The 22384-nt window shown below is 42.3% G+C and overlaps 1 protein-coding gene across 2 annotated transcripts; it reads left to right on the forward strand.

Annotated features, from left to right (window-relative positions):
- The first annotated feature begins 1073 nt into the window (after nt 1–1073).
- On the forward strand, nt 1074–19131 carry LOC139442701 (cyclin-K-like). 2 transcript variants are annotated; one of them, XM_071223581.1, is made up of 9 exons: nt 1074–1134; nt 4004–4142; nt 5119–5200; nt 9568–9699; nt 10685–10790; nt 12503–12560; nt 13515–13690; nt 17197–17336; nt 17931–19131. In XM_071223581.1, the coding sequence occupies exons 2-9, from the start codon at nt 4006–4008 to the stop codon at nt 18690–18692; spliced, it is 1593 nt and encodes a 530-aa protein (XP_071079682.1). In that variant the 5' UTR covers nt 1074–1134; nt 4004–4005; the 3' UTR covers nt 18693–19131. The 2 variants fall into 2 exon arrangements, with proteins under 2 accessions (XP_071079682.1, XP_071079683.1); XM_071223582.1 differs by having other exon boundaries at nt 1092–1154.
- Nucleotides 19132–22384: the final 3253 nt, after the last annotated feature.

Raw genomic sequence — 22384 nt, forward strand, 5'->3', positions numbered from 1 at the left:
TATTCTAAATGAATAATTAAAATCTGCCCCGATACAGACAGTATGTTTAGAAATCGTAATGCAAATAGTACTCCTGTAAATACACGGAACACATATGTTCCAAAAACTAGGATTCAAAATCAAACAATTGACTCAAAACCGAACATAAATGATATTTGCAAATATGGAACTAATGTTTATAACTCGAGACACATGACATATTTTGTTTCATGATATTATCCGTTAGATGTAAACAACTAGGTACATTATAGTTACAGCTAAATATGTACCAATTTCAAATTTAAAACGTATAAAGTATTTGTTGACGAAACAGGACCTACATTTATCAACTATTATTGTTTTGTAATACTCACATATATTGTCAACAATGTTGTCTACTAGGCAAACGCCCAGTTATCACTCAGTTATTTTTGGGGCGTGTGTTTTCATAGAGATCTAAATTGGAAGACCTCTTTGGCAAAGTCTCTATGACAAATAATCATGTGAGTGAGTAACGAAAATTAATAAAATCATGGGGGATTATTCTAACCAAACAATTAACTTGAAATGTCATAAAAGGGTTTCAGAAAGGTCCATTTTCTGGGCCACTGACTGATTGTCATCCGAAACGTCACGAAGATATATTTGGTAATGCTACATTAAAGAAAATGTCCTATTTAGAAGGGATACAATCACGCAAACGTCCTAATGGTATTTGCCTCAAGCAATATCACTACATAAGGGAAATGCTTCTCAGAGAGATGACCGTAAAGGGAGGTGCTGCGACAGACTGATAACTGCGTCTGTTTTCGAGAAGTCAAGTAGAGAATTTGACAGGGATTGGGCAAATAAGCAATTAAAAGTTTCATTATGTATGAGTTGAATTTTTGGTAAGTTCTGGTTTTGCCCGGTATGTTTTTATTGTTTCATCTATTTATGTTATCTGATTATCTTGGATATATTTTTTATGCTGAAGTATAATAAAAACATGTCACTCTAAATTATTTTTATCGATAAGCGTTTGATTAGCATCTACAATTGCAAGCGCACATTTACGACATCACTAAACGATTTTTGGTAGCCAAGGGAACTAACTCGTTTTCTCGTTTTGTGATCGGTGTGCGTTTTAACTTTGTCAAGATTTTATTCTCTTCCGTAAGTATATCTCCCCTCACGTGAGTTTTGTTTGTACATGTTGGCACGAAAACCAGCATATATTAATCATGACAAGTTCTGGCTACGCAGGAAAGAACAGCTATTCATTTATAGGCAATTTTAGGTCACCAGTACAGTGGACCCAGGATGAAACGGCGCCTCAGCAAGACGTCAGCGATTTCATGGGGCCATAAGGGCACCTCATATTAATAATAACTAGGCTATAAGAACAATTTATGTATTAGTATATTTATTCTTTATTTATTGGGAATACGTATTTGGGGCCATTCATTTGTACATTATTTCTAATGTCATCTATCGCGTCTACATCCACAAATATCGTTGTCATCTATCACTGTCACATAGATTGTCGTCACACAGCATTTTACAACACTGTTTCATGAACAACAGAGGTCGACCATTTGTTCGGTTGGTACACATGAATTAAACCGGACACATATGTGCCATATTTGTTTGATGCTACAAATAAAGCTGCATGCGACAGCATCACAATTGAAAAATAGGATGGTAAGGCTTGTTTCTCTCGGTGACGTTTTGCTTATGGAAACCACCAAAGCAGTGCCCCAAATACTGCAGATGACCGGTTTTTCGCAATAACCCTGTCCAGTAGGACTGCATTTATTCAAAAACCTTGCTACTGGTAGCTTGTCGGTAGATCATTGAGTATTGTAGACACAAACACAGTATGGTCAACATTGAAGAATGGTAGAAATATCAAAAATCAGCTTTAGGCTGTATAAGTTATACCTTATTTCGGCTATAGCGATCATATATCACATTGAAACTGGCATTGGCAACAAAGATGGAACTTTGTAAAGTAGACATGGTAAACAAACCAGGAATTTATTTTTTTCAAAACCATTCTTTGTTTGTTGTTTAACACTGCAGTCAACTATATTCCAGCTAATTCTTGGCAGCATGTACATGTAACTAATGTAACTAATCTTGTCCAGGGACCCGTGAAGATTCCGGGGTAGATTCCGGGCAACCCATGCTTGCCGTGAAAAGTGACCATGCTTGTCGTAAAAGGCGACTAACGGGATCGGGTAATCAGGCTTGCTGACTTGGTTGATGCATGTCAACGGTCCCAATTGTGTGGATCGATGCTCATGATATCAATCACTGGATTGTCTGATCCAGACTCGATCATTTACAGACCGCTGTCATCATAGGTCATATAGCTGGAATATGGCTGAGTGCGTCCTTAAACAACAAACCAACAACAACAACATCAACCAAGCGAGCAGGTGGCTGAAAGAATCAGGATGAACCGAAACAGCAATGCGTTTTCATTTGCCCTTTATATTTTTAACAATTTTGTATCTAGCATTGTAAAACAGACATTAGACATTAGAAGGCAGCAATGATTAAGAAATTATAACAGATATTAATAATCAATGTACAAAGCACAAATACCAATACACAAATTTGTACCACTACATTAAGACAAAAATGACTCAAAATCCATTATCATTTTAAATCCTAAAACTACATACGAGCAGCACATTTGACAAGTATACAGATGACATTATGTCAGATGCAGGTGTATTTTTTGGTATTGCTGTGTTTGGTAAAGAAGGATTTAAAAAACGTTTTTGGTAACTCTGTGTTCCCATTTTCAGTGTTGTTGTTGTCAGTCTTGTCACAAAGCCGGACTACCAAGTCCGTGTAGTAGCTGCTACAAGTAATACAATACTGCGGACCTATTCTAACCCATCTTCCCTAGGCAAGAGAGTTAACTGACTATAAAAGTCCAGTTTCCACCCTTGCCGAACTAGGCTGGTATTATGGAGTTACATTTTGGCTGGACTAACGAGTCTATGCATAGTCCAATCAAAATCGCGTACTGAAATCGAAATCTGGGTCGTAAACTGTCATGCAGATTTCGGTCGATTGCAGGATTTGCAAAGCATGTGCACCGCCAACTCGTTGTCAGCAGATATTTTCCAAATCTTTTCATGTTTTTAATCAAGGTGCTCATGTGATTTGATGCATTTCATGATGTAAGACCCCTTTTATCACAATATAGATCTTGATTATCAATCAGATCGTCCTGACTGGGCGCCACCATTTTGTGTGAAGCAAACGCAAGTGAGACGAGCGGTGGAATCTGATTGGTCCATAGGAGAGGCATAGAAGGGACTTAACTTGTTATAGCCACAGATGGCGCTGCGATTGAGCCCAGTAATTCCAGCCAAGTTCGGCAAGGGTGGAAACTGGACTTTTAAAGTCAGTTAACTCTCTTGCCTCGAGAAGATGATTCTAACCAGGGTCCTGATCAAGGAACTCGCTTTTCACAACACTCCACCAAATATTGATAGCCTATTGAGGAACACTATCAAGGAATAGTGAGTAGTAGGGCTGCAACAAATACTCGATGAGGCGAATATGATTCATATCATGAATATAGGGTAACGAATACGTATATGTTTCACGAATACAATAACAAGTCAGCAGTTTATCTTTAATTTATTACATTCAGTGAAAAATAACAACATAAATTATTTGACATGGTTAGATAATTATTAATATATTATCCATTTATATACTGCATTTATCCAGGTACTAGTATCTTCTCAAATACGACAATGACCAGTGACCACAATACTGTCAAATTATATATATGAGTGTTGTCTTTAAAGAAATCTCCGCATATAATATGTTCTTATGGATATTTTTAGGTACAGGGTATGTAGATGTACATGATTGCATATTCGTAAATATTCGATTCTAGTGACCACAAATAAGGAATTCAATTCATGAATGGATACGGTTCGATTCACTGAATACGCGAGTGAATCATAACAACCCTAGTGAGTAGTAGCTGAAGTATTTTCCTTTCTTTCAGAGATGCCTTGTTGGTATTTTGAGAAGAAAGATATCCGCAACTCAGCATCCGCGCAACATGGCATGGATGCCAACATTGAGGCGCGGTACCGGCGGGAGGGAGCTCGTCTTATCCTGGATGCGGGAACCAAGCTAGGACTGTATCCTTGACCATGTTGACTATTACTCTACATCGGCTGTAGTTTAGTATCAAAGGAACCTTTGATGCCATTGAGACCGCCTCCGTGGTCTAGTGGTAGAGCGTCCACCCGGAGAGCGGAAGGTCCGGGGTTCGATCCCCGGCCGCGTCATATCAAAATACGTTAAAAGATGGTACTTGTTGTTACCGTCTGGCGCTCGGCATTAAGGGGCTAAAACAAGGACTGGTCGGCTCGGAGTCAGTATACTGTGTCTGAGTGGGCTATTCATGTTAAACTTCGGCATGGTATCTCAGTGAGCTAGCACTATAAATCGGCATCAGTCCGAACTAGTACAAGCAGCCACACAAACACACACACGTACATGCACGTCGCTATATAAGTGCAATAATCTTGGACGCGATGTTAAACCCTATTTCACCTCACCTCACCTCACCTGTAGTTTAGTATCCAAGGAACCTTTGATGCCATTGTACCTAAACTACTCTATTTCCACAGCACTCAACCAAATAATGGTATAGTTAATAAGAACGGCCCAGAAAATATGATTGACCATGTTAAGTACATCACTTCTGGTGAGTGGGCAAACTGCTGATACTTGCCTTGCCATTGACGTTGTTCATGTTGTTTGGACTGAGATTGCATTGAAATCACTACAGTGCTAACATTTTCAGAAAAAGTCTTTGTTTACTAAAGCTACAGATAAGCTGTGTATTTGTGTAAAATACCCCCCAAACCTATTCAAACCCAATTACTTTCAGTTAACTTGCATACAGAAATGCATGCATTAAATGAAAAACTTGATTGTTTGAAAACAGCACTCGTAAATATGCAATGAAGCTTTTTCAGCATGTGTACAACGGAGCTAGTATCCGAAACAAAATAATGCTTTCCGAGTCAAGCCTATATACATCAAAAACATTATTTAATTTTTTACTAATATATCTCATCAAGACTGTTCTGCCTTAATGATCCCCAGACGCTATGACACATGTTCCACGGGAGTGGTGTACTTCCACCGGTTCTACATGTTCCACTCCTTCAAGGAGTTCCACAGATATGTGAGTATTCAAGTCAAAGTTTACGCATGAATTGTTTGAGAGGCATTACTTAGATGTTGGATGACAAAGTAGAGATAATCATGGCCTTTACAGCAGGGATAATTCTAGGGTGGGGCCTTGTGCTTTTAGCCCCTAATTTTGAAAAAAGGCCCACATTTTCAAAGTCAATGGGGCATTTTAACATTGTGCTGTATGGGCTAGTGTGGGTGTACTTCTGGTATATTTTGAATTTTCAGATAAAGGGTCCATGTCAGAAAATTCCTGGTGTGAACCCTGTTACAATAAATACAGTTCCTATCCATATATTATCTCTACTTTGTCATCTTTCGGAAGCATGATACAGTAACAGAGTAACCATGGTAACAGGACTATTGTCCCAGTGCTTTTGATTTCTCTTTGTGTCAACACCTTCCGGTAGAATGAAAAGATTAAATTTACTTTATCCTGACTCATACTAATTGCTTATCTCATCTCATTTCTGAAAGGTATTTGAAACATTCTGAACAGTGTTCCCGGAGAAAAAACACCACAGCTCACCTGAATGCATTCCTTAGCCACTCAGGCGCACCTGAACTACATCTTCCTCTAAACAAGATTTAGGCGATACCTCACACTACTTTTTCTTTATGGTTGTCGTCTCAGAAGTTGGCTCAACTTGATACCATCACCAGACACTCTTTCTTTGGCCTTGCCATATCATGGTCCATCAATGAGGGGGGTTACGGGTGGCCCAGTCGTCTAAGGCGCTGTGATTCGCTGTGCAGAGTTGCGTCCCTTGGGCGCGCCAGAAATCTATGTTTGTTGGTTAAAATCCCGGTTCGCCCCGATTATGTTTCTAGGTTTGTCAGCACCATACCCGTGTTCGCTGGTTTCACCGAAGTGGTAAACGTCCGAGACCTGAATCACTTCGGGATTTCCTCCCACATCAAGCTGACACGCCGCGATATAACTGGAATACTGTTAAAAGCGGCGTTAAACCCAACTCACTCACTCACTCCATCAATGACGCAATGCTCAATGAGCTTAAGACCCCACAGTCCAACACTGATTTAAGTATCAAGAATTCGTCTCAGATCATATCAGCTCAGCTTCTGCAGGTCTTACATTACTACATTGTCAAGGTTTAATAGCTCATTGGTCAGACCTTTATTTGAAGACCTTACTATGTGGACCCTATGAGGATACATCGATCTTTGACAGTCATATCCAGAGTGTCAACAAAGATGTTGTACAGGATTCAAAGGACCAGAATTAATAACATCTGTCCAGATCATGAATTGCCTGAACAAACAGTCCATGCAGAGGACACAGGTCAAGAGCAGATTTTCTGGAATCCATAAAGCTAAACACAAGTGTTCTAACTGCGGAGGTGGCAAGACGTCTTCTGTTCGTGGTGTGGCCGAGGAGCCAGGGGATTCCGTGCCTACCGATGATGGGGAGCTGATGAACGATTGGGACCTTCCACCTCTACCCCTCCATATACAGCAATCAAGAGTAAGCGGAAGACTGGAAAATTGGGATATTTTGGATGGCCCTTTCATAACAGAGATTATTAAGGAAGTTAACCATCCAGACAAATGAGAAGAACCACCTCTCTCCCTCAATCCTCCAAAAGTACAATACTAAAGTACTCATGGAAATGAAAAAAAACTGTTTTGCTGGATTTAATAATCGACACAAAGCATTACGTAGATGTAAATACAATATAACAAAACAACTGGAAAAGTACTAGTCTGGATTTGCTAGTTTTATCTTAGTGCTCAATACAAAATGTACTTTATAGGAGGTAATTTGTAGGCACTTAGTACTAATTGAGTTGTTTGAATATTTATATATTTTGTATATTAACTGCATTTATTTAAAATCTGAGGTCGAAAAAAACAGGGTTTTTTCATTCCCGTGAGTACTTTAGGAGGTATGCAACCCAAGTTAGCAGAAGCGATCAACACACTTCTCTTCAACGGAGCAGTAGAGTAAATACAGCCAGAGGTCCCAACTCCGAACTTCTTGGTACCCAAAAAGAACTCCAAAGAAAAATTTCTTCTAATCTACAATATGAAGGAGTTCAACAAGAATTAACTTCAAAAGCCAGAAAAGTTCAGAATGCTACACTTTCCAGAGCTAAAGATGATAAGACAGCATGACTATCTAGCATCGATCTACAAGATGCTTACCTAGATATCCCCACTCACCCCTACAGGAGATAACCTTTGCCTTTTGGAATTTTTACACTAGTGACCAAACCATTTGGGGCCTTCCTACACAACAAGGGGATCTGCTGCGCCTTCTACCTGGACGACGGAATTCAAGCGCATCATTAGACAGAACTACTCAAACACCAAGTGAACTTTACTCTGAGACTGTGAACACAGCTAGGCTGGTTAATCAATTACCAGAAGTCAGATCTTCAACCATCTCAAGATCTCAAGTTTGTTGGAATCATATTTTATCAGACCTTGTTCTAGCATTGAAGATAATCCTAGAGCTTCCAAACTGGCCAAATCTTTTTCATTCTCACACAGCAAGTTGAGCTACGACCAGCCTTGCTAGATGATATTCCATCTGAGCAGCTAAGGCCGTCTCCTTAGCCCTCTGCAGATCCATGAAGAATTTATATGATGATGAATGGAAGAGTTTTGACCAGTTTGCAAGATCTAAGGGACTTTCCAGCAGCTAAAGCCACTTCACCACAAGTAGCCGAGTTCTTAGCACAAGAAACCTTAAAGGTTCAACACTTGGCAAATACTTAGCAGCTGTCAGCTCCGTCCTAACCATGTGCAATGGAATCAAACTTACCAAAGTTCTGAATTGATAGTGTTGTTAGGATCTTACAGACTTGGAAGATCAACAGAAGAAATTCAGACCCCAGCATTTGACGTGAATATAGTACTCCACAATCTTACGAGTGACACCTATGAACCTTTAGAACAAGCTGACTTCAATCATATGATGCAGAAAACCTTGTTTCTCCTGGCACTAGCCATGGCTGCCAGAATGTCAAGAGATTTGTGCGATTGACTTCAGTTGCACTAGATTTGACAATGGAGATCACTCATCAGCACATCTTGATCTAAGTTGGGATTGTATCACCAAGAATTAGCTGCCAGAACAACCAGACTGACAATTCCACGTCCCACCACTCTCATCCATTCTTGGATCGGAGGGTATCGAAGATTTGTCGTTATACCCAGGTGGAGGATTACGCATATATCTGCAAAGAACAAGCTCCAAAAGACAACTTCAGCTGAAGTCTCTAGACCAACCATCTCCTTCTGGATGATAGCAGGGTTAGATCCACCTTCAGCATCCAACCCACACAGTCAGCGCTATAGCATCCACTTTAGCCCTTCATGGCAACTGCTCCGTCCCGACTTCCCTTATGGAAGGTTGTGTTTGGAGATCGGACACTGTCTTCACAAATCACTATCTTTGAGATTTTGCTATGAAGGATCTCGTAGGAATTCATCAACTCGGACCATTAGTAGCCCACAACAACTGACAATGCCGACTAGAAGATAGACCTTACTACACTCACCCACGTTCACTCAGGCTTGACTCTATAATTGTTTAAAGTAAAAGGGGAAGAAATCTAACAGATTAACACATATCATTTCATGAAGAAAGAGGTGGTACCCCACAAAGATATAAGGAGAACTAAGAAGATTCACATTCCCGTGGGCTTATATGAACAGATCACGGTCTGAACACAAACTTGGTGGAACCCACCACCTTCCTGTGGGATTCAAGCAATTAGTATGAGTCAGGATAAGGTACAATATGTATTTTTTAGAGTAAAAATATTATTTGTACTTATGGCTACTGTTTGTTGAGCACCAGGTGTCTGAGATTGTAGACACTTTGTGTGTTGAGCACCAGGTGTGTGAGATTGGAGCCACGTTGTCTGTTGAGCACCTGGTGTGTGAGATTGTAGCCACTGTCTGTTGAGCACCAGGTGTCTGAGATTGTAGACACTTTGTCTGTTGAGCACCTGGTGTGTAGGATTGTAGCCACTGTCTGTTGAGCACCTGGTGTGTGAGATTGTAGCCACTGTCTGTTGAGCACCAGGTGTGTGAGATTGTAGACACTTTGTCTGTTGAGCACCTGGTGTGTGAGATTGTAGCCACTTTGTCTGTTGAGCACCTGGTGTGTGAGATTGTAGCCACTGTCTGTTGAGCACCCGGTGTCTGAGATTGTAGCTACGGCGTAGTTTGAGCACCTGGTGACTGGCATTGTAGCTACTGCGTCTGTTGAGCACCTGGTGTCTGAGATTGTAGCTACTATCTGTTGAGCACCCGGTGTCTGAGATTGTAGCTACTGTGTCTGTTGAGCACCTGGTGTCTGACATTGAAATCTTTGTGTGTGTTCAGGTGACGGCTGCCTGCTGCCTGTTCCTCGCAGGGAAGGTGGAAGAGACGCCCAAGAAGTGTAAAGACATCATCCGCACCTGTCATGGCCTCCTCAGCCCCCAGTCATTTGCTGCCTTCGGAGACAATCCCAGAGTGAGTCGTCATGTGGCTTTAGGGAGTCTCTCCTAGTAACTTATTTTCATACATACAATGATGAAGGGATGTCAAGCCTTCACAACAGTATATATCCTCAAAATATGTCTCGATTGTAAGATATTTGATATAAAATTACTTTCAAGACATGATTAAAACCAAGTACAAAAAATGAACCATTTAAATATTTGCTTACTAAAGTTATTGTTCTGTATTCATGATGATGGCATATGTTTTAAATATAGCAAAAAACATGAAAAAGTAATGCCCTATCTCTGTATGTAATGATCTAAGTGTGTGTGTGGTTTTGTGTGTGTGTGTGTTTGTGTGAGATGCTCTCCCCATGTGTAATGCTCTCCCCATGTGTAATGCTCTCCCCATGTGTAATGCTCTCCCTGTGTGTAATGCTCTCCCCATGTGTAATGCTCTCCCCATGTGTAATGCTCTCCCCATGTGTAATGCTCTCCCTATGTGTAATGCTCTCCCTGTGTGTAATGCTCTCCCCATGTGTAATGCTCTCCCTATGTGTAATGCTCTCCCCGTGTGTAATGCTCTCCCCGTGTGTAATGCTCTCTCTGTGTGTAATGCTCTCCCCATGTGTAATGCTCTCCCCATGTGTAATGCTCTCCCCGTGTGTAATGCTCTCCCCGTGTGTAATGCTCTCCCCGTGTGTAATGCTCTCTCTGTGTGTAATGCTCTCCCCATGTGTAATGCTCTCCCTGTGTGTAATGCTCTCCCCATGTGTAATGCTCTCCCCATGTGTAATGCTCTCCCCATGTGTAATGCTCTCCCTAGGTGTAATGCTCTCCCCATGTGTAATGCTCTCCCTGTGTGTAATGCTCTCCCTGTGTGTAATGCTCTCCCCATGTGTAATGCTCTCCCTGTGTGTAATGCTCTCCCCATGTGTAATGCTCTCCCCATGTGTGATGCTCTCCCTGTATATAATGCTCTCCCCATGTGTAATTGTCTCCCTTTGTGTCTACAGGAGGAGGTGATGACGCTGGAGAGGATCCTGCTGCAGACCATCAAATTCGACCTGCAGGTGGAGCACCCTCACAGCTCACTCCTCAAGTTTGCCAAGATTCTCAAAGGTATGCTCAGCATCTCACGCACCCATGGGGGATGCAGGGAACGAATAGGTCCCGAGTACTTATCATGAAGCCCCAGATAAAGCTGTTTAATGTGTATGTGTTGATGTCTGTGTACCGTGTGTTGATGTCTGTGTACCATGTGTTGATGTCTGTGTACCATGTGTTGATGTCTGTGTACCGTGTGTTGATGTCTGTGTACCGTGTGTTGATGTCTGTGTACCGTGTGTTGATGTCTGTGTACCGTGTGTTGATGTCTGTGTACCGTGTGTTGATGTCTGTGTACCGTGTGTTGATGTCTGTGTACCATGTGTTGATGTCTGTGTACCATGTGTTGATCTCAGTGTACCGTGTGTTGATGTCTGTGTACCGTGTGTTGATGTCTGTGTACCGTGTGTTGATGTCTGTGTACCGTGTGTTGATGTCTGTGTACCGTGTGTTGATGTCTGTGTACCGTGTGTTGATCTCGTTGTACCGTGTGTTGATCTCGGTATACCGTGTGTTGATGTCTGTGTACCATGTGTTGATCTCGGTGTACCGTGTGTTGATGTCTGTGTACCGTGTTGATGTCTGTGTACCGTGTTGATGTCTGTGTACCATGTGTTGATCTCGGTGTACCGTGTTGATGTCTGTGTACCGTGTGTTGATCTCGGTGTACCGTGTTGATGTCTGTGTACCGTGTTGATGTCTGTGTACCATGTGTTGATCTCGGTGTACCGTGTGTTGATCTCGGTGTACCGTGTTGATGTCTGTGTACCGTGTGTTGATCTCGGTGTACCATGTGTTGATCTCGGTGTACCATGTGTTGATCTCGGTGTACCATGTGTTGATCTCGGTGTACCATGTGTTGATGTCTGTGTACCGTGTGTTGATCTCGGTGTACCGTGTTGATCTCGGTGTACCATGTGTTGATGTCTGTGTACCGTGTTGATCTCGGTGTACCGTGTTGATGTCTGTGTACCGTGTTGATCTCGGTGTACCGTGTGTTGATCTCGGTGTACCGTGTTGATGTCTGTGTACCGTGTGTTGATCTCGGTGTACCGTGTGTTGATCTCGGTGTACCGTGTTGATGTCTGTGTACCGTGTGTTGATCTCGGTGTACCATGTGTTGATCTCGGTGTACCATGTGTTGATCTCGGTGTACCATGTGTTGATCTCGGTGTACCATGTGTTGATGTCTGTGTACCGTGTGTTGATCTCGGTGTACCGTGTTGATCTCGGTGTACCATGTGTTGATGTCTGTGTACCGTGTTGATCTCGGTGTACCGTGTTGATGTCTGTGTACCGTGTTGATGTCTGTGTACCATGTGTTGATCTCGGTGTACCGTGTGTTGATCTCGGTGTACCGTGTTGATGTCTGTGTACCGTGTGTTGATCTCGGTGTACCGTGTGTTGATCTCGGTGTACCATGTGTTGATCTCGGTGTACCATGTGTTGATCTCGGTGTACCATGTGTTGATCTCGGTGTACCATGTGTTGATGTCTGTGTACCGTGTGTTGATCTCGGTGTACCGTGTGTTGATCTCGGTGTACCATGTGTTGATGTCTGTGTACCTTGTGTTGATGTCTGTGTACCGTGTGTTGATCTCGGTGTACCGTGTGTTGATCTCGGTGTACCATGTGTTGATCTCGGTGTACCATGTGTTGATGTCTGTGTACCGTGTGTTGATCTCGGTGTACCCTGTGTTGATCTCGGTGTACCGTGTGTGTTCCAGGTGACAAGGAGAAGGTACAGAAGATTGTTCAGATGGCTTGGACATTCATCAATGACAGGTGAGTGACATGTCAGTCGGTTACCGCCTCGTTTAGTTCACTGACATTACAGACGGCAGGAAGCATTTATTTTTCTTTGGGCTGGCTAAAATGATCAATAATCAGAATCATTGTCAATGGAAAGTAATATTAACATTTATCGATATGAAATTTGTGTCATCGATAATATCTTACATGAACAATTGTGATGAAATAGAGTTTAAATCTACCAAAACAGACTTGTAATTGTCAATCATATCAATTGCCAGAGACAAGATTATTAATCTCTATCAGTTGTATCGTTAGCCAGCCCTAGTTTCTCATAGGTCATGGATGACATGTACGATGTGTCTTCACAGTAACTACAGCACCAACAGGCTGCTGAGATGGTAACAGTAGCTCTTACAATTCAGTCAAGTCTCGTTAATCCGACACTCGTTAATCCCACAATAGGCTTTATCCGACAATAATGATGGGAACCGATTAATTCAGTGCTATTTAGACCCGTTAATCCGACAGTCTTACACTCATACGTAATTTGCAACGAATAACAGAAATCACTCATTAATCAGTCTTGTTAATCCGACACAGTGATCAGCGTACTCCGTGGTCATCTGCCAGCGAGTACACAGCACGTGTTTCGATGCGAGACGAGTCGGCTGGTAGCTGCATATTACAACGGCTGGAGATAAACTTGCCTAACAATAAACAGTTAATGCTTTAAATAAACAAAACAGGATTAATCACATGCTTAGATTACCTCGATCTTATTATAATCAGATCAAGTTCTCGCTACCGCTGAGGACATCCGTCAGAACGACCTTTCAAGAACTATGATCGACCAATGAAATGACTAACAGGAAGTCGACATTAGCCACTAAGAAAGCAGCTTTCTTGATACCATTCTCATACTTTCGAAAAGGCGATAAACCAGAAGTCTTAATTTGTGTAACATGTCTATCTTGTGTCCTGCAGTCTGTGCACCACGCTGTGTCTCCAGTGGGAGCCGGAGATCATCGCAACATCGTTGATGTACCTCGCATCCCGCCTCCAGAAGTATGAGATCACAGACTGGGAGGGGAAAGTGCATGGAAGAGAGATGAAGTGGTGGGAGTTCCTCCTGGAAGACCTGTCCATGCCCTTGATGGAAGGTGAGGAGACTGTTGTCCCGGTTTGTAGTTCAAGAGACGCAGACGAAGAACTTGTTCTTTCCATCCTCATAGCATGGCTTCATATATAGATTTCATTCATGTATGTATCTTCGGGTCAAAGGTTTTCGAGGGGCGTCCGGGTAGCATAGTGGTTAAAGCCTTCACTCGTCACGTCGAAGTCCCGTATTCGATTCCCAACATGGGTACAATGTGTGAAGCCTATTTCTGGTGTCCACCGTGATATTGCTGGAATATTGCTAAAAGTGGTGTAAAACCATACTCACTCGCTCAAAGGTTTTCAGATGTCATACGTTTTTGGACGGTCATTACTTGCGCTATAAGGGGGGGGGACATTGTAAGTACTCAGATGATGGCTTGTGTTTAAGAGAAAGTTGTTTATTAAAAGTGAATGAGATGTTTTCAGGGGTGAGAATCTTATGCGTATCCGTGATTTTCCACAAATTTTAGTGACCACAAATTTGTTAAACACCTCCAAATTATGGACCATGCTCCACTGAAAAGATGTTTCAGCTGAAAAGGAACATACCCATCCTCATCCCTGTGCGTTGCAGTTGTTCATGTGATTAGAGAGAACACTATTAATGTTTCTAGAGCCTCCGAAAACTCAATAACTCAGGGACATATATTATTTTAAAAATCAATCTTTATTATAGTATGTTTTCACCAATATATTGGCTGATTCCCTTTTCCACAAATTTGACCTGATGAGGTGTCAAGGGAAGAATAGGATCCCCTGAATCTGTTTGTCATGAGAGCCAACTATGGACAATCAGGTGGTCAGGCTCAAAGGCGTGGGATAATGCTCATAGTATCAATCACGGGTTTGTCTTGTCCGGATTTGATTACTTGCTAGTCATGTTCCACGCCACTGTGATAGACTGGTAGCTGGATATCTCAAACTGTGGTATAGAGAAACAAACGTTGTCAAACCTGAATAATATTTCATTGCAGTCAGTGATGATTTGTACAGGGCCTGTTTTTATACACACCAACCATATCAGTCACAATACTGTACTGGTTTATATCCCTGAGGGGTTGCCCAGTTGTCTAAGGCCCAGCTTTTCACTGTGCAGAGTTGCGTCCCTTATGCGTGCTAGAAACCTATGATCGTGAGTTTGAATCCCAGTTTGCCCCGATTATGTTTCTAGGTTTGTCAGCACATTACCCGTTCTCGTGGATTTCACCCAAGTGGTAAACGTCTTAAGATCTGCTTCACTTCGGGCTTTCCTCGAACATTAAACTGACATGCTGTGACATAACTGGAATACTGTTAAAAGTGGCGTTAAATCAAACTCACCCACATTATAGACCCGTGAAGATCCCGGGAAGAATAGGTCTTCAGCAACCCATGCTTGCGTAAAAGGCCACTATGCTTGTCGTCAGAGGCGACTAATGGGATCAGGTGGTCAGACTCACTGACTTGGTTGATGCATGTCATCGCTCCCAGTTGCGTGGATCGATGCTCATGATGTCAATCACTGGTGTGTCTGGTCCAGACTCGATTATTTACAGACCGCCGGAATATATCATATAGCTGGAATATTGCTGAGTGTGGCGTTAAACAACAAACAAACAAACAAACAAACAAACAAACAAACAAACAAACAAACACTTACATTATATCCCAGACTGTGGAGAGATGAACAATAGTACAGCATTCTGAATAAGAGATACAGTATTCGATGTAAGAAGTGCCCCGCTCTAATAAGCGCCCACGGCGATATTTGCTAATATATTGGCAAGTGAACAATCCCAATTTGCACCCCTTCCGATTGATCAATGTACATAAGACTTATCTATTCGTGTATAATACGCACTCGTGTGTTATATGCACCCTTAATTATGGGCAATTAAATTCTGGAAAATATATCTGTCGTATATAAACAGTTTAGTACATGTTTTTGCGGGAATCCTGAGATTTTCAAGAGATAAAATTTGAAATTCCCTCAATTTGTCAACACAGAACTTTTGTTCTTACCGTAACATTTCTTCCACCCAGCATTTTGTTCAGTTCCCAAAATGATTTTCAGAAGGAGCCCAGGCTGGACCAAACTGTACCTGCTTGGTCCCCAGTATTACTTGTTTAGGGGCGGTTCAGTAGCCTAGTGGTGAAAGTGTTTGCTTGTCACCCTGAAGACCCGGGTTCGATTCCGGAATTGGGTACATTGTGTGAAGCCCATTTCTGGTGTCCCCTGCCATGATATTGCGGGAATGTTGCGAAAAGAGGCGTAAAACAATACTCACTCATTACTTGTTTATGGAAGAGGCTTAAAATCATCATGATGAAAACCAGATTTTGACATGACAGTTGTGTCTCACATCATAACATTGCTGAAAGTGGTGTAAAATCTTATTCCCCCCCCCCCCCCCCCCCCCAAAAAAAATATTCAAAACCCAATTACTTTCAATTAACTTTTCTCCATCATGCTTATAAAGGAGGTGGGAGAGCGGAAGGTCCAGGGTTCGATCCCCAACCGCCTCATACCAAAAGACGTTAAAAGATGGTACTTCTTGTTACCCTGTCTGGCGCTTGGCATTAAGGGGGCTAAAACAAGGACTGGTCGGCTCGGAGTCAGTATACTGTGTCTGAGTGGGGTATTCATGTTAAACTGCAGCATGGTATCTCAGTATGCTAACACTATAAATCGGCATCACTCCGGACTAGTACAAGCAGCCACACACACACACATACACGTACATGCACGTCGCTACACAAGTGCAATAATCTTGGACGCGACGTTAAACCCAATTTCACCTCACCTACAAAGGAGGTAATTTCCGAAACACAATTACGAGCTAATTAAGTCAAGCCTATATATATTTAGAACAGTTTTATGCATCGAAAACATTATTTCATTTTTTTTTAATCTTAAAATGTTCACTAATTTTTGGGAAAAAAACAATAGAGTGATGAATAGATGAGTGAAAAAATATTGAAAAATGTAAGACCCAATTAAAATAGAAACCATTGAGTAAAAACTCAATTGCTCAAAAACATATCTGGAGCTCTCGGTTATCATGGTTATGGAGTTTGGAGTGCACCAGCCCCGTGAAGATCAGGGTTAGATTGGTCTGCAGCAAATCACGCTTGTTGTAAGAAATGACTAACGGGTTTGGGTGGTCAGGCTTGTTGACTTGGTTGATGCATGTCATCGTATCCCAATTGAGATTAATGCTCATGACGTCAATCACTAGATTGTCTGGTCCAGAACAGAACAGAACTTTATTACGCTCAGGCCGAGATCCTCGGCATATGAGGTACAAAATGACAGCAAAAAACACATTATAATAGCGGATATGTGGTTAGATGGAAGATTTTACAATTTGCATTACATATTTACAGAATTTACTAAGGTTCCAGACATTTTTATTTACAAACTACCTTCAGATTTCTGGAATGTTGCTGAGAGTGGCGTGAAGCAACAAAGTTGAGTGCCCAGGTGTCACTGGATCTGTTGTTGTAGAGTCTGTTCTTGTTCCCCCAGATCTGTGTCATCAAGTGTTGGACCTGTACTCTCAGCAGAACAAGGACAGCCTCCAGAAGGGGGAGTCCCCTCCCCCAAGTCCCCCCAAGATGGGAGCCCCCACCCCTCCCTCCCCTGCCGTGCCCAGCAGGAAGAGAGTGGTGAGTTGACATAGTGATGGTAACACCCACCAGACTGCATTCATCCAGTTCAGACTCAGATTCGGGAGCACGGGTGGCCCAGTCGTCTAAGGCGCAGAGTTGCGTCCCTTGGGCACGCCAGGAACCTATGATTGTGGATTCGAATCCTCCCACATTAAGCTGACACGCCGTGATATACCGGAAAACTGTTAAAAGCGGCGTTAAACCAAACTCACTCACTCACACAGATTCTGTTCAATTTTCAAAGTTGTGAGGCATTGACTGTTATTATTACTTTAAAAAGTTACCCGTGAAGGTCCGGGGTAGAATAGGTCTTCAGCAACCCATGCTTGCTGTAAAAGGCGACTATGCTTGTCGAAAGAGGCGACTAACGGGATTGGGTGGTCAGGCTCGCTGACTTGGTTGATGCATGCAGACACGAGTATTTACCGACCGCCGTCATATAGGCCTAGCTGGAATATTGCTGAGTGCAATGTCAAACAACAAACCAATCATTTTCAAAATCCTTAGATGCTGTATTATGTGATCTAGTACTCTCTCATCTGTTGTGAAATAATTTTGAAGTGCAGCTAACCTCTTTCTGTATTTTCCCAGAGCTCGCCAAATGATTCCAAGAAAGCAAGAAAAGAGGTTCCTGAAAAGAAGAGTGTCAATGGCAGCCAGAAGACAGTCCCTCCTCCACCGACAACTGTTGCGACGACAGTGGCGCCCTCAAGCGGCATCTCCTCCTACAACCCCTACGTCGACCGCAGCATGTATTCCTCATCCTTCATGTCCCAGGAGGGCAATCAGGCCATTCAGCCTCTGATATCCGGCACCCCCACCACCACTGCCCAGTACCCCACCTACCCCCCGGGGCAGGCTCAGCCTGCTGCTCCCCCCCCTGCCCACTATCCTGTCCCCGGCTACCCACCGGCAGGCTATCCACCTGCAGCAACATACGCTCAGACAGCCAACCCCCAGTACACTGCAACCTCCACCACTACAGCTCCAAGACCCCCCTACAATGCAGCCTTCCCCCCAAACTACCCACCCCCAGCAGGTTACCCAGCCTCGACCCACCCACCACCCACTCAACCACCCTACCCCGCCCCCGCCTATCCCTTCCCCCCACAGTATGGATCACAGCCACCCCCACACGGAACAGCAGCCCCCCCAGCAGGTTACCCAGCGGGTGCTCCACCCCCCGGGGCTCCTCCAGGTGCCCCACCAGGATTCCCTCCCGGGGCTAGATTCCCACCCCCACCCCAGGGAGGACCACACCCAGTGCCACCAGGACCTCCAGGGAGTAAGTCTCAGAAAAGGAACCCTAGCATGGTGTCAGGTATTACGACAGTGAGGATAACAGGGCGATGAACTGGGCATGTTTTAACCTGGTTAGTATGTATGGAGAGTGAAAGAACCTGTGGATTATGGGGGAATGAGCTTGTAAGCCAAGGTCCTTGAGGAATGACAGGAACTGCTATGTTTTAAGCTGGATACTTCTGTAGTGTGGTGGGGGCATGGGTGGCCCAGTCGTCTAAGGCGCCGCAATTCGCTGTCCAGAGTTGCATCCCTTGGGCACGCCAGAAACCTATGATTGTGGGTTTGAATCCCGGTTTGCCCCGATTATGTTTCTAGGTTTGTCAGCACCATGCCCGTGCTCGTGGGTTTCACCAAAGTGGAAAACGTCTGAGACCTGCATCAGTTCGGGCTTTCCTCCCACATTAAGCTGACACGCCGCGATATAACTGGAATACTGTTAAAAGCGGCGTTAAACCCAACTCACTCACTCACTCACTCACTCACTCACTCACTCACTCACTCTGTACTGTGGGCAGATCATCTTTATCATGAAGTGTTTACAGCATGAAGTGTTCAGAGATAATTTTTTTGTCAGGAGGTGGTAACTAGAATGCATTTATGAAGTACGGCCAATGTGATGATTTCGTTTTAGATTGATTTGAATGTGGTCTTCTTTGAATGTAACTCTGTGAGCACTGATGAAGACTCCAGACCTACCATAACCCAAACCTACAATACACTACCTGCTGCCACTTGTAACAGTATAGAATTGGGGTTCCCGCTCCCCGAGCTGCATTTAGTAGCATGCTCCTGTGTCTTGGGAACAGTGATACCGTTAATTGGCTCCAAGTTGTACTGGGGAACGCTTGTACAGAGTTCGAATCCCAAATTCATCCTGATTAAGTTTCTAGGTTTGTCAGCACCATTTCCATGCTTGTGGGTTTCACCAAAGTGGTAATCATCTTATACCTGCGGGCAGTTTGGTAGCCTAGTAGTTAAAGTGTTCGCTCGTCACGCCCATTTCTGTGAAGCCCATTTCTGGTGTCCACTGCCATGATATTGCTGGAATATTGCTAAAAGCTGCATAAAACCATCCTCAGTCATTCACTCTAAAACCTGCGTCACTTCGGGCTTTCCACCCAAATCAAGCTGATATGCAGTGATGTAACTTAAATACTGTTCAAAGCAGCATAAACAACACTCATAAATACCGCAAACTCATATGTTGTTACCATGGTAACACACAGGCCAGCATGATACACCAGAAAAACAGTCAAGTCCTGTTAATCCGACATGGCTGGTTGTATGTGATTATGTCGGATTAATGAGTATGTAGGGTAAACGAAATTAAGTAGTACCAACGTTCGTCGGTCATAGTTCGCAAGAGGTTCTTCTGACATGACCTGTAATGGGATGTCCTCGGCAATAGCGAGAACTTTTATCTGATTTTAATGAGATTGATGTAATCTAAGCATGTGGTTAATCCTGTTTTCTTTATTTAAAGCATTAATTGTTTATTGTTAAGCAAGTTTATCTCTGCAGCCGTTGTAATATGCAGCTACCAGCCGACTCTCTTGACATCTAAACACTGGCTGTGTACTCGCAGGCAGATAACCACAGAGTACGCTGATCACTGTGTCGGATTAACGAGACTGATTAATGTGTGATTTCGGTAATTCGTTGCAAATTAGGTGTGTCGGAGTCGGTGTGCGAGACTGTCGAATTAACAGGTCTAAATAGCATTGATTTAATGGGTTCCCATCATTAGTGTCAGATAAAGCTGATTTTCGGATTAATGAAACTTGACTGTATAGTATTTAAAAGAAGTTAAAGAGCACCCAATTTTTTCCTAAGTCTACAGTTAATCTGTCAAATAAAAAAATATCTTTAACTTCTTTTGATTTGTATTTTACTACGTTGTGAACTAAAGAACTGTCAGAAATGCCAGAAAACTGCTTTTCAGACTTCATGTCATAAATATGAGTCATAGGACTATAAAAAGAGCATATATCAAAATAACGCGAATTGACCTAATCTAGGCTGTTCTAACTGACACTGTAATTGCCCTTATAGCTCTGCAAGTGTAATGTAACATGTATCATGGGAGCAATGTTAACAAAAAAACACAGCATCTTTTTGTCATTTCAGAAGATCCACATCTAGAATTTTCTCAAAATGATTTTTGTGTGTGGATTAGATTATTTTATGAAGACTACATTATTATCATCATAACGGAGTCACGTTTGCATATTTCTATAGTCAGTTTCAGACTGTCATCATTGGACTTGAATGAATGTGAGCTTCCTGTTTACATTATCTTTTGTCTCCTGTAAACTTGTCGATAGGACTCAGTGTGACCAAAATACTTCAAAGCACATCGGTGGGGCAGTTGGGTAGCCTAGTGGTTAAAGCGTTCGCTCGTCATGCCGAAGACCCGGGTTCGATTCCCGACATGGGTACAATGTGTGAAGCCCATTTCTGGTGACCCCTGACGTGATATTGCTGGAATATTGCTAAAAGCGGCGTAAAACCATACTCACTCACTCACTCAAACCACATCGGTAGTTACTCGATATTTCAATAACAGCTGTGAAAAATATCCTTTTTTAACAGGCAAAAAGCAGTTTTCTATCATTTCCGACAGTACTCCCTTCATGGTATGGCGGCATTACAAATGTCCATTAAGTGTATCGCCAACATGACAGGTTTAGTCCAGGACATGACCGATAGTTCCCTATTGTTCTGCTGTAAAGTAGAGAAACGTGAGAGGCCTTTATGTAATGGCTGTATTAGCATGTAATACAGCACAATGGAAGAAGATAACGGGAATCAAAACGAGCAACAAAGGAGACCATCATGATTAAATGGTACACCATTCATTACCTCAGCTGAACTTTGATATGTCAGATGAGACATTATCCTAATTACATGTAAATGCTCTCATCATTAAGTCATTTCAGTGTTTTAGGCAGTTGTCAAGGGCAGCCATAACACACAGAATATATTTGAAGGATAATATACTTTTGTGTTAAGATTTTTCTAAAAGTGTATACAAGTATTCTGGCTTAAAAAAATAAAAGAATTGGTTCTCAGGCAATGTTTTTTGAAACTATAGTGCAGACGGGCGGTGTCTTTTTTTGTTGTAAAGTAGTGTGTAACCAAATAAACAATTGTGTACACTCAACCATAAAGGTCTCCATATACATATTAATTACTTGATGAATAAAATACTGGAATACAGTATTTGACTACCGTTGAACTGGAATATTTAAGGATTTAAAAAAAAAAAATTTAAAAAATGGAAATAAAAAATGAAACGTGCAGCAATCTTAATGATAATGCGGGCGGTACCTGAGAACCAAGACTATCTTTTTTTTAGCCTAATAGGAACTGAAGTGTGTCGACAAAAGTCAAAAGTACACAACATAAGATGTATTAGGTATATGCTTGAACTATCACCTTGTGAATGAACATTGTATTATTGTTTGTGAGATTGTGCATCATTGTTGCCATTTTCATGTTATTCTGTAAAGTTCAATTTGTCATAAGCAACTGTTTATTATCACTTATCTTGATAATCAAACATTAATTACCGTATTCGATGTAATAAGCACTGCGGGTGCTATCAAAATTAGAAATAGGGGGCTCTTATTAGAATGTTATTTTGGTGTAAATAACAGAGTTGAAAGATAAATTTCGTGGTTTATGCTGACAGCCTGAAATGGTTATATACGACAGATATATTTATTTGCCCATAATTAAGG

Source organism: Haliotis cracherodii, unplaced genomic scaffold (genome assembly GCF_022045235.1).
Source record: "Haliotis cracherodii isolate W230 unplaced genomic scaffold, xgHalCrac1.p SCAF_5, whole genome shotgun sequence".
Classification (NCBI taxonomy): domain Eukaryota; kingdom Metazoa; phylum Mollusca; class Gastropoda; order Lepetellida; family Haliotidae; genus Haliotis; species Haliotis cracherodii.

What these genes read in the sequence shown, in the direction of transcription:
- LOC139442701 (XM_071223581.1), top strand. Translation starts at nt 4,006, where the DNA reads ATGCCTTGTTGGTATTTTGAGAAGAAAGATATCCGCAACTCAGCATCC. An exon ending in CCTTCGGAGACAATCCCAGA is followed by an intron (nt 9,700 to 10,684) that starts GTGAGTCGTCAT and finishes TTGTGTCTACAG; the next exon opens with GAGGAGGTGATGACGCTGGA. An exon ending in GTCCATGCCCTTGATGGAAG is followed by an intron (nt 13,691 to 17,196) that starts GTGAGGAGACTG and finishes TTGTTCCCCCAG; the next exon opens with ATCTGTGTCATCAAGTGTTG.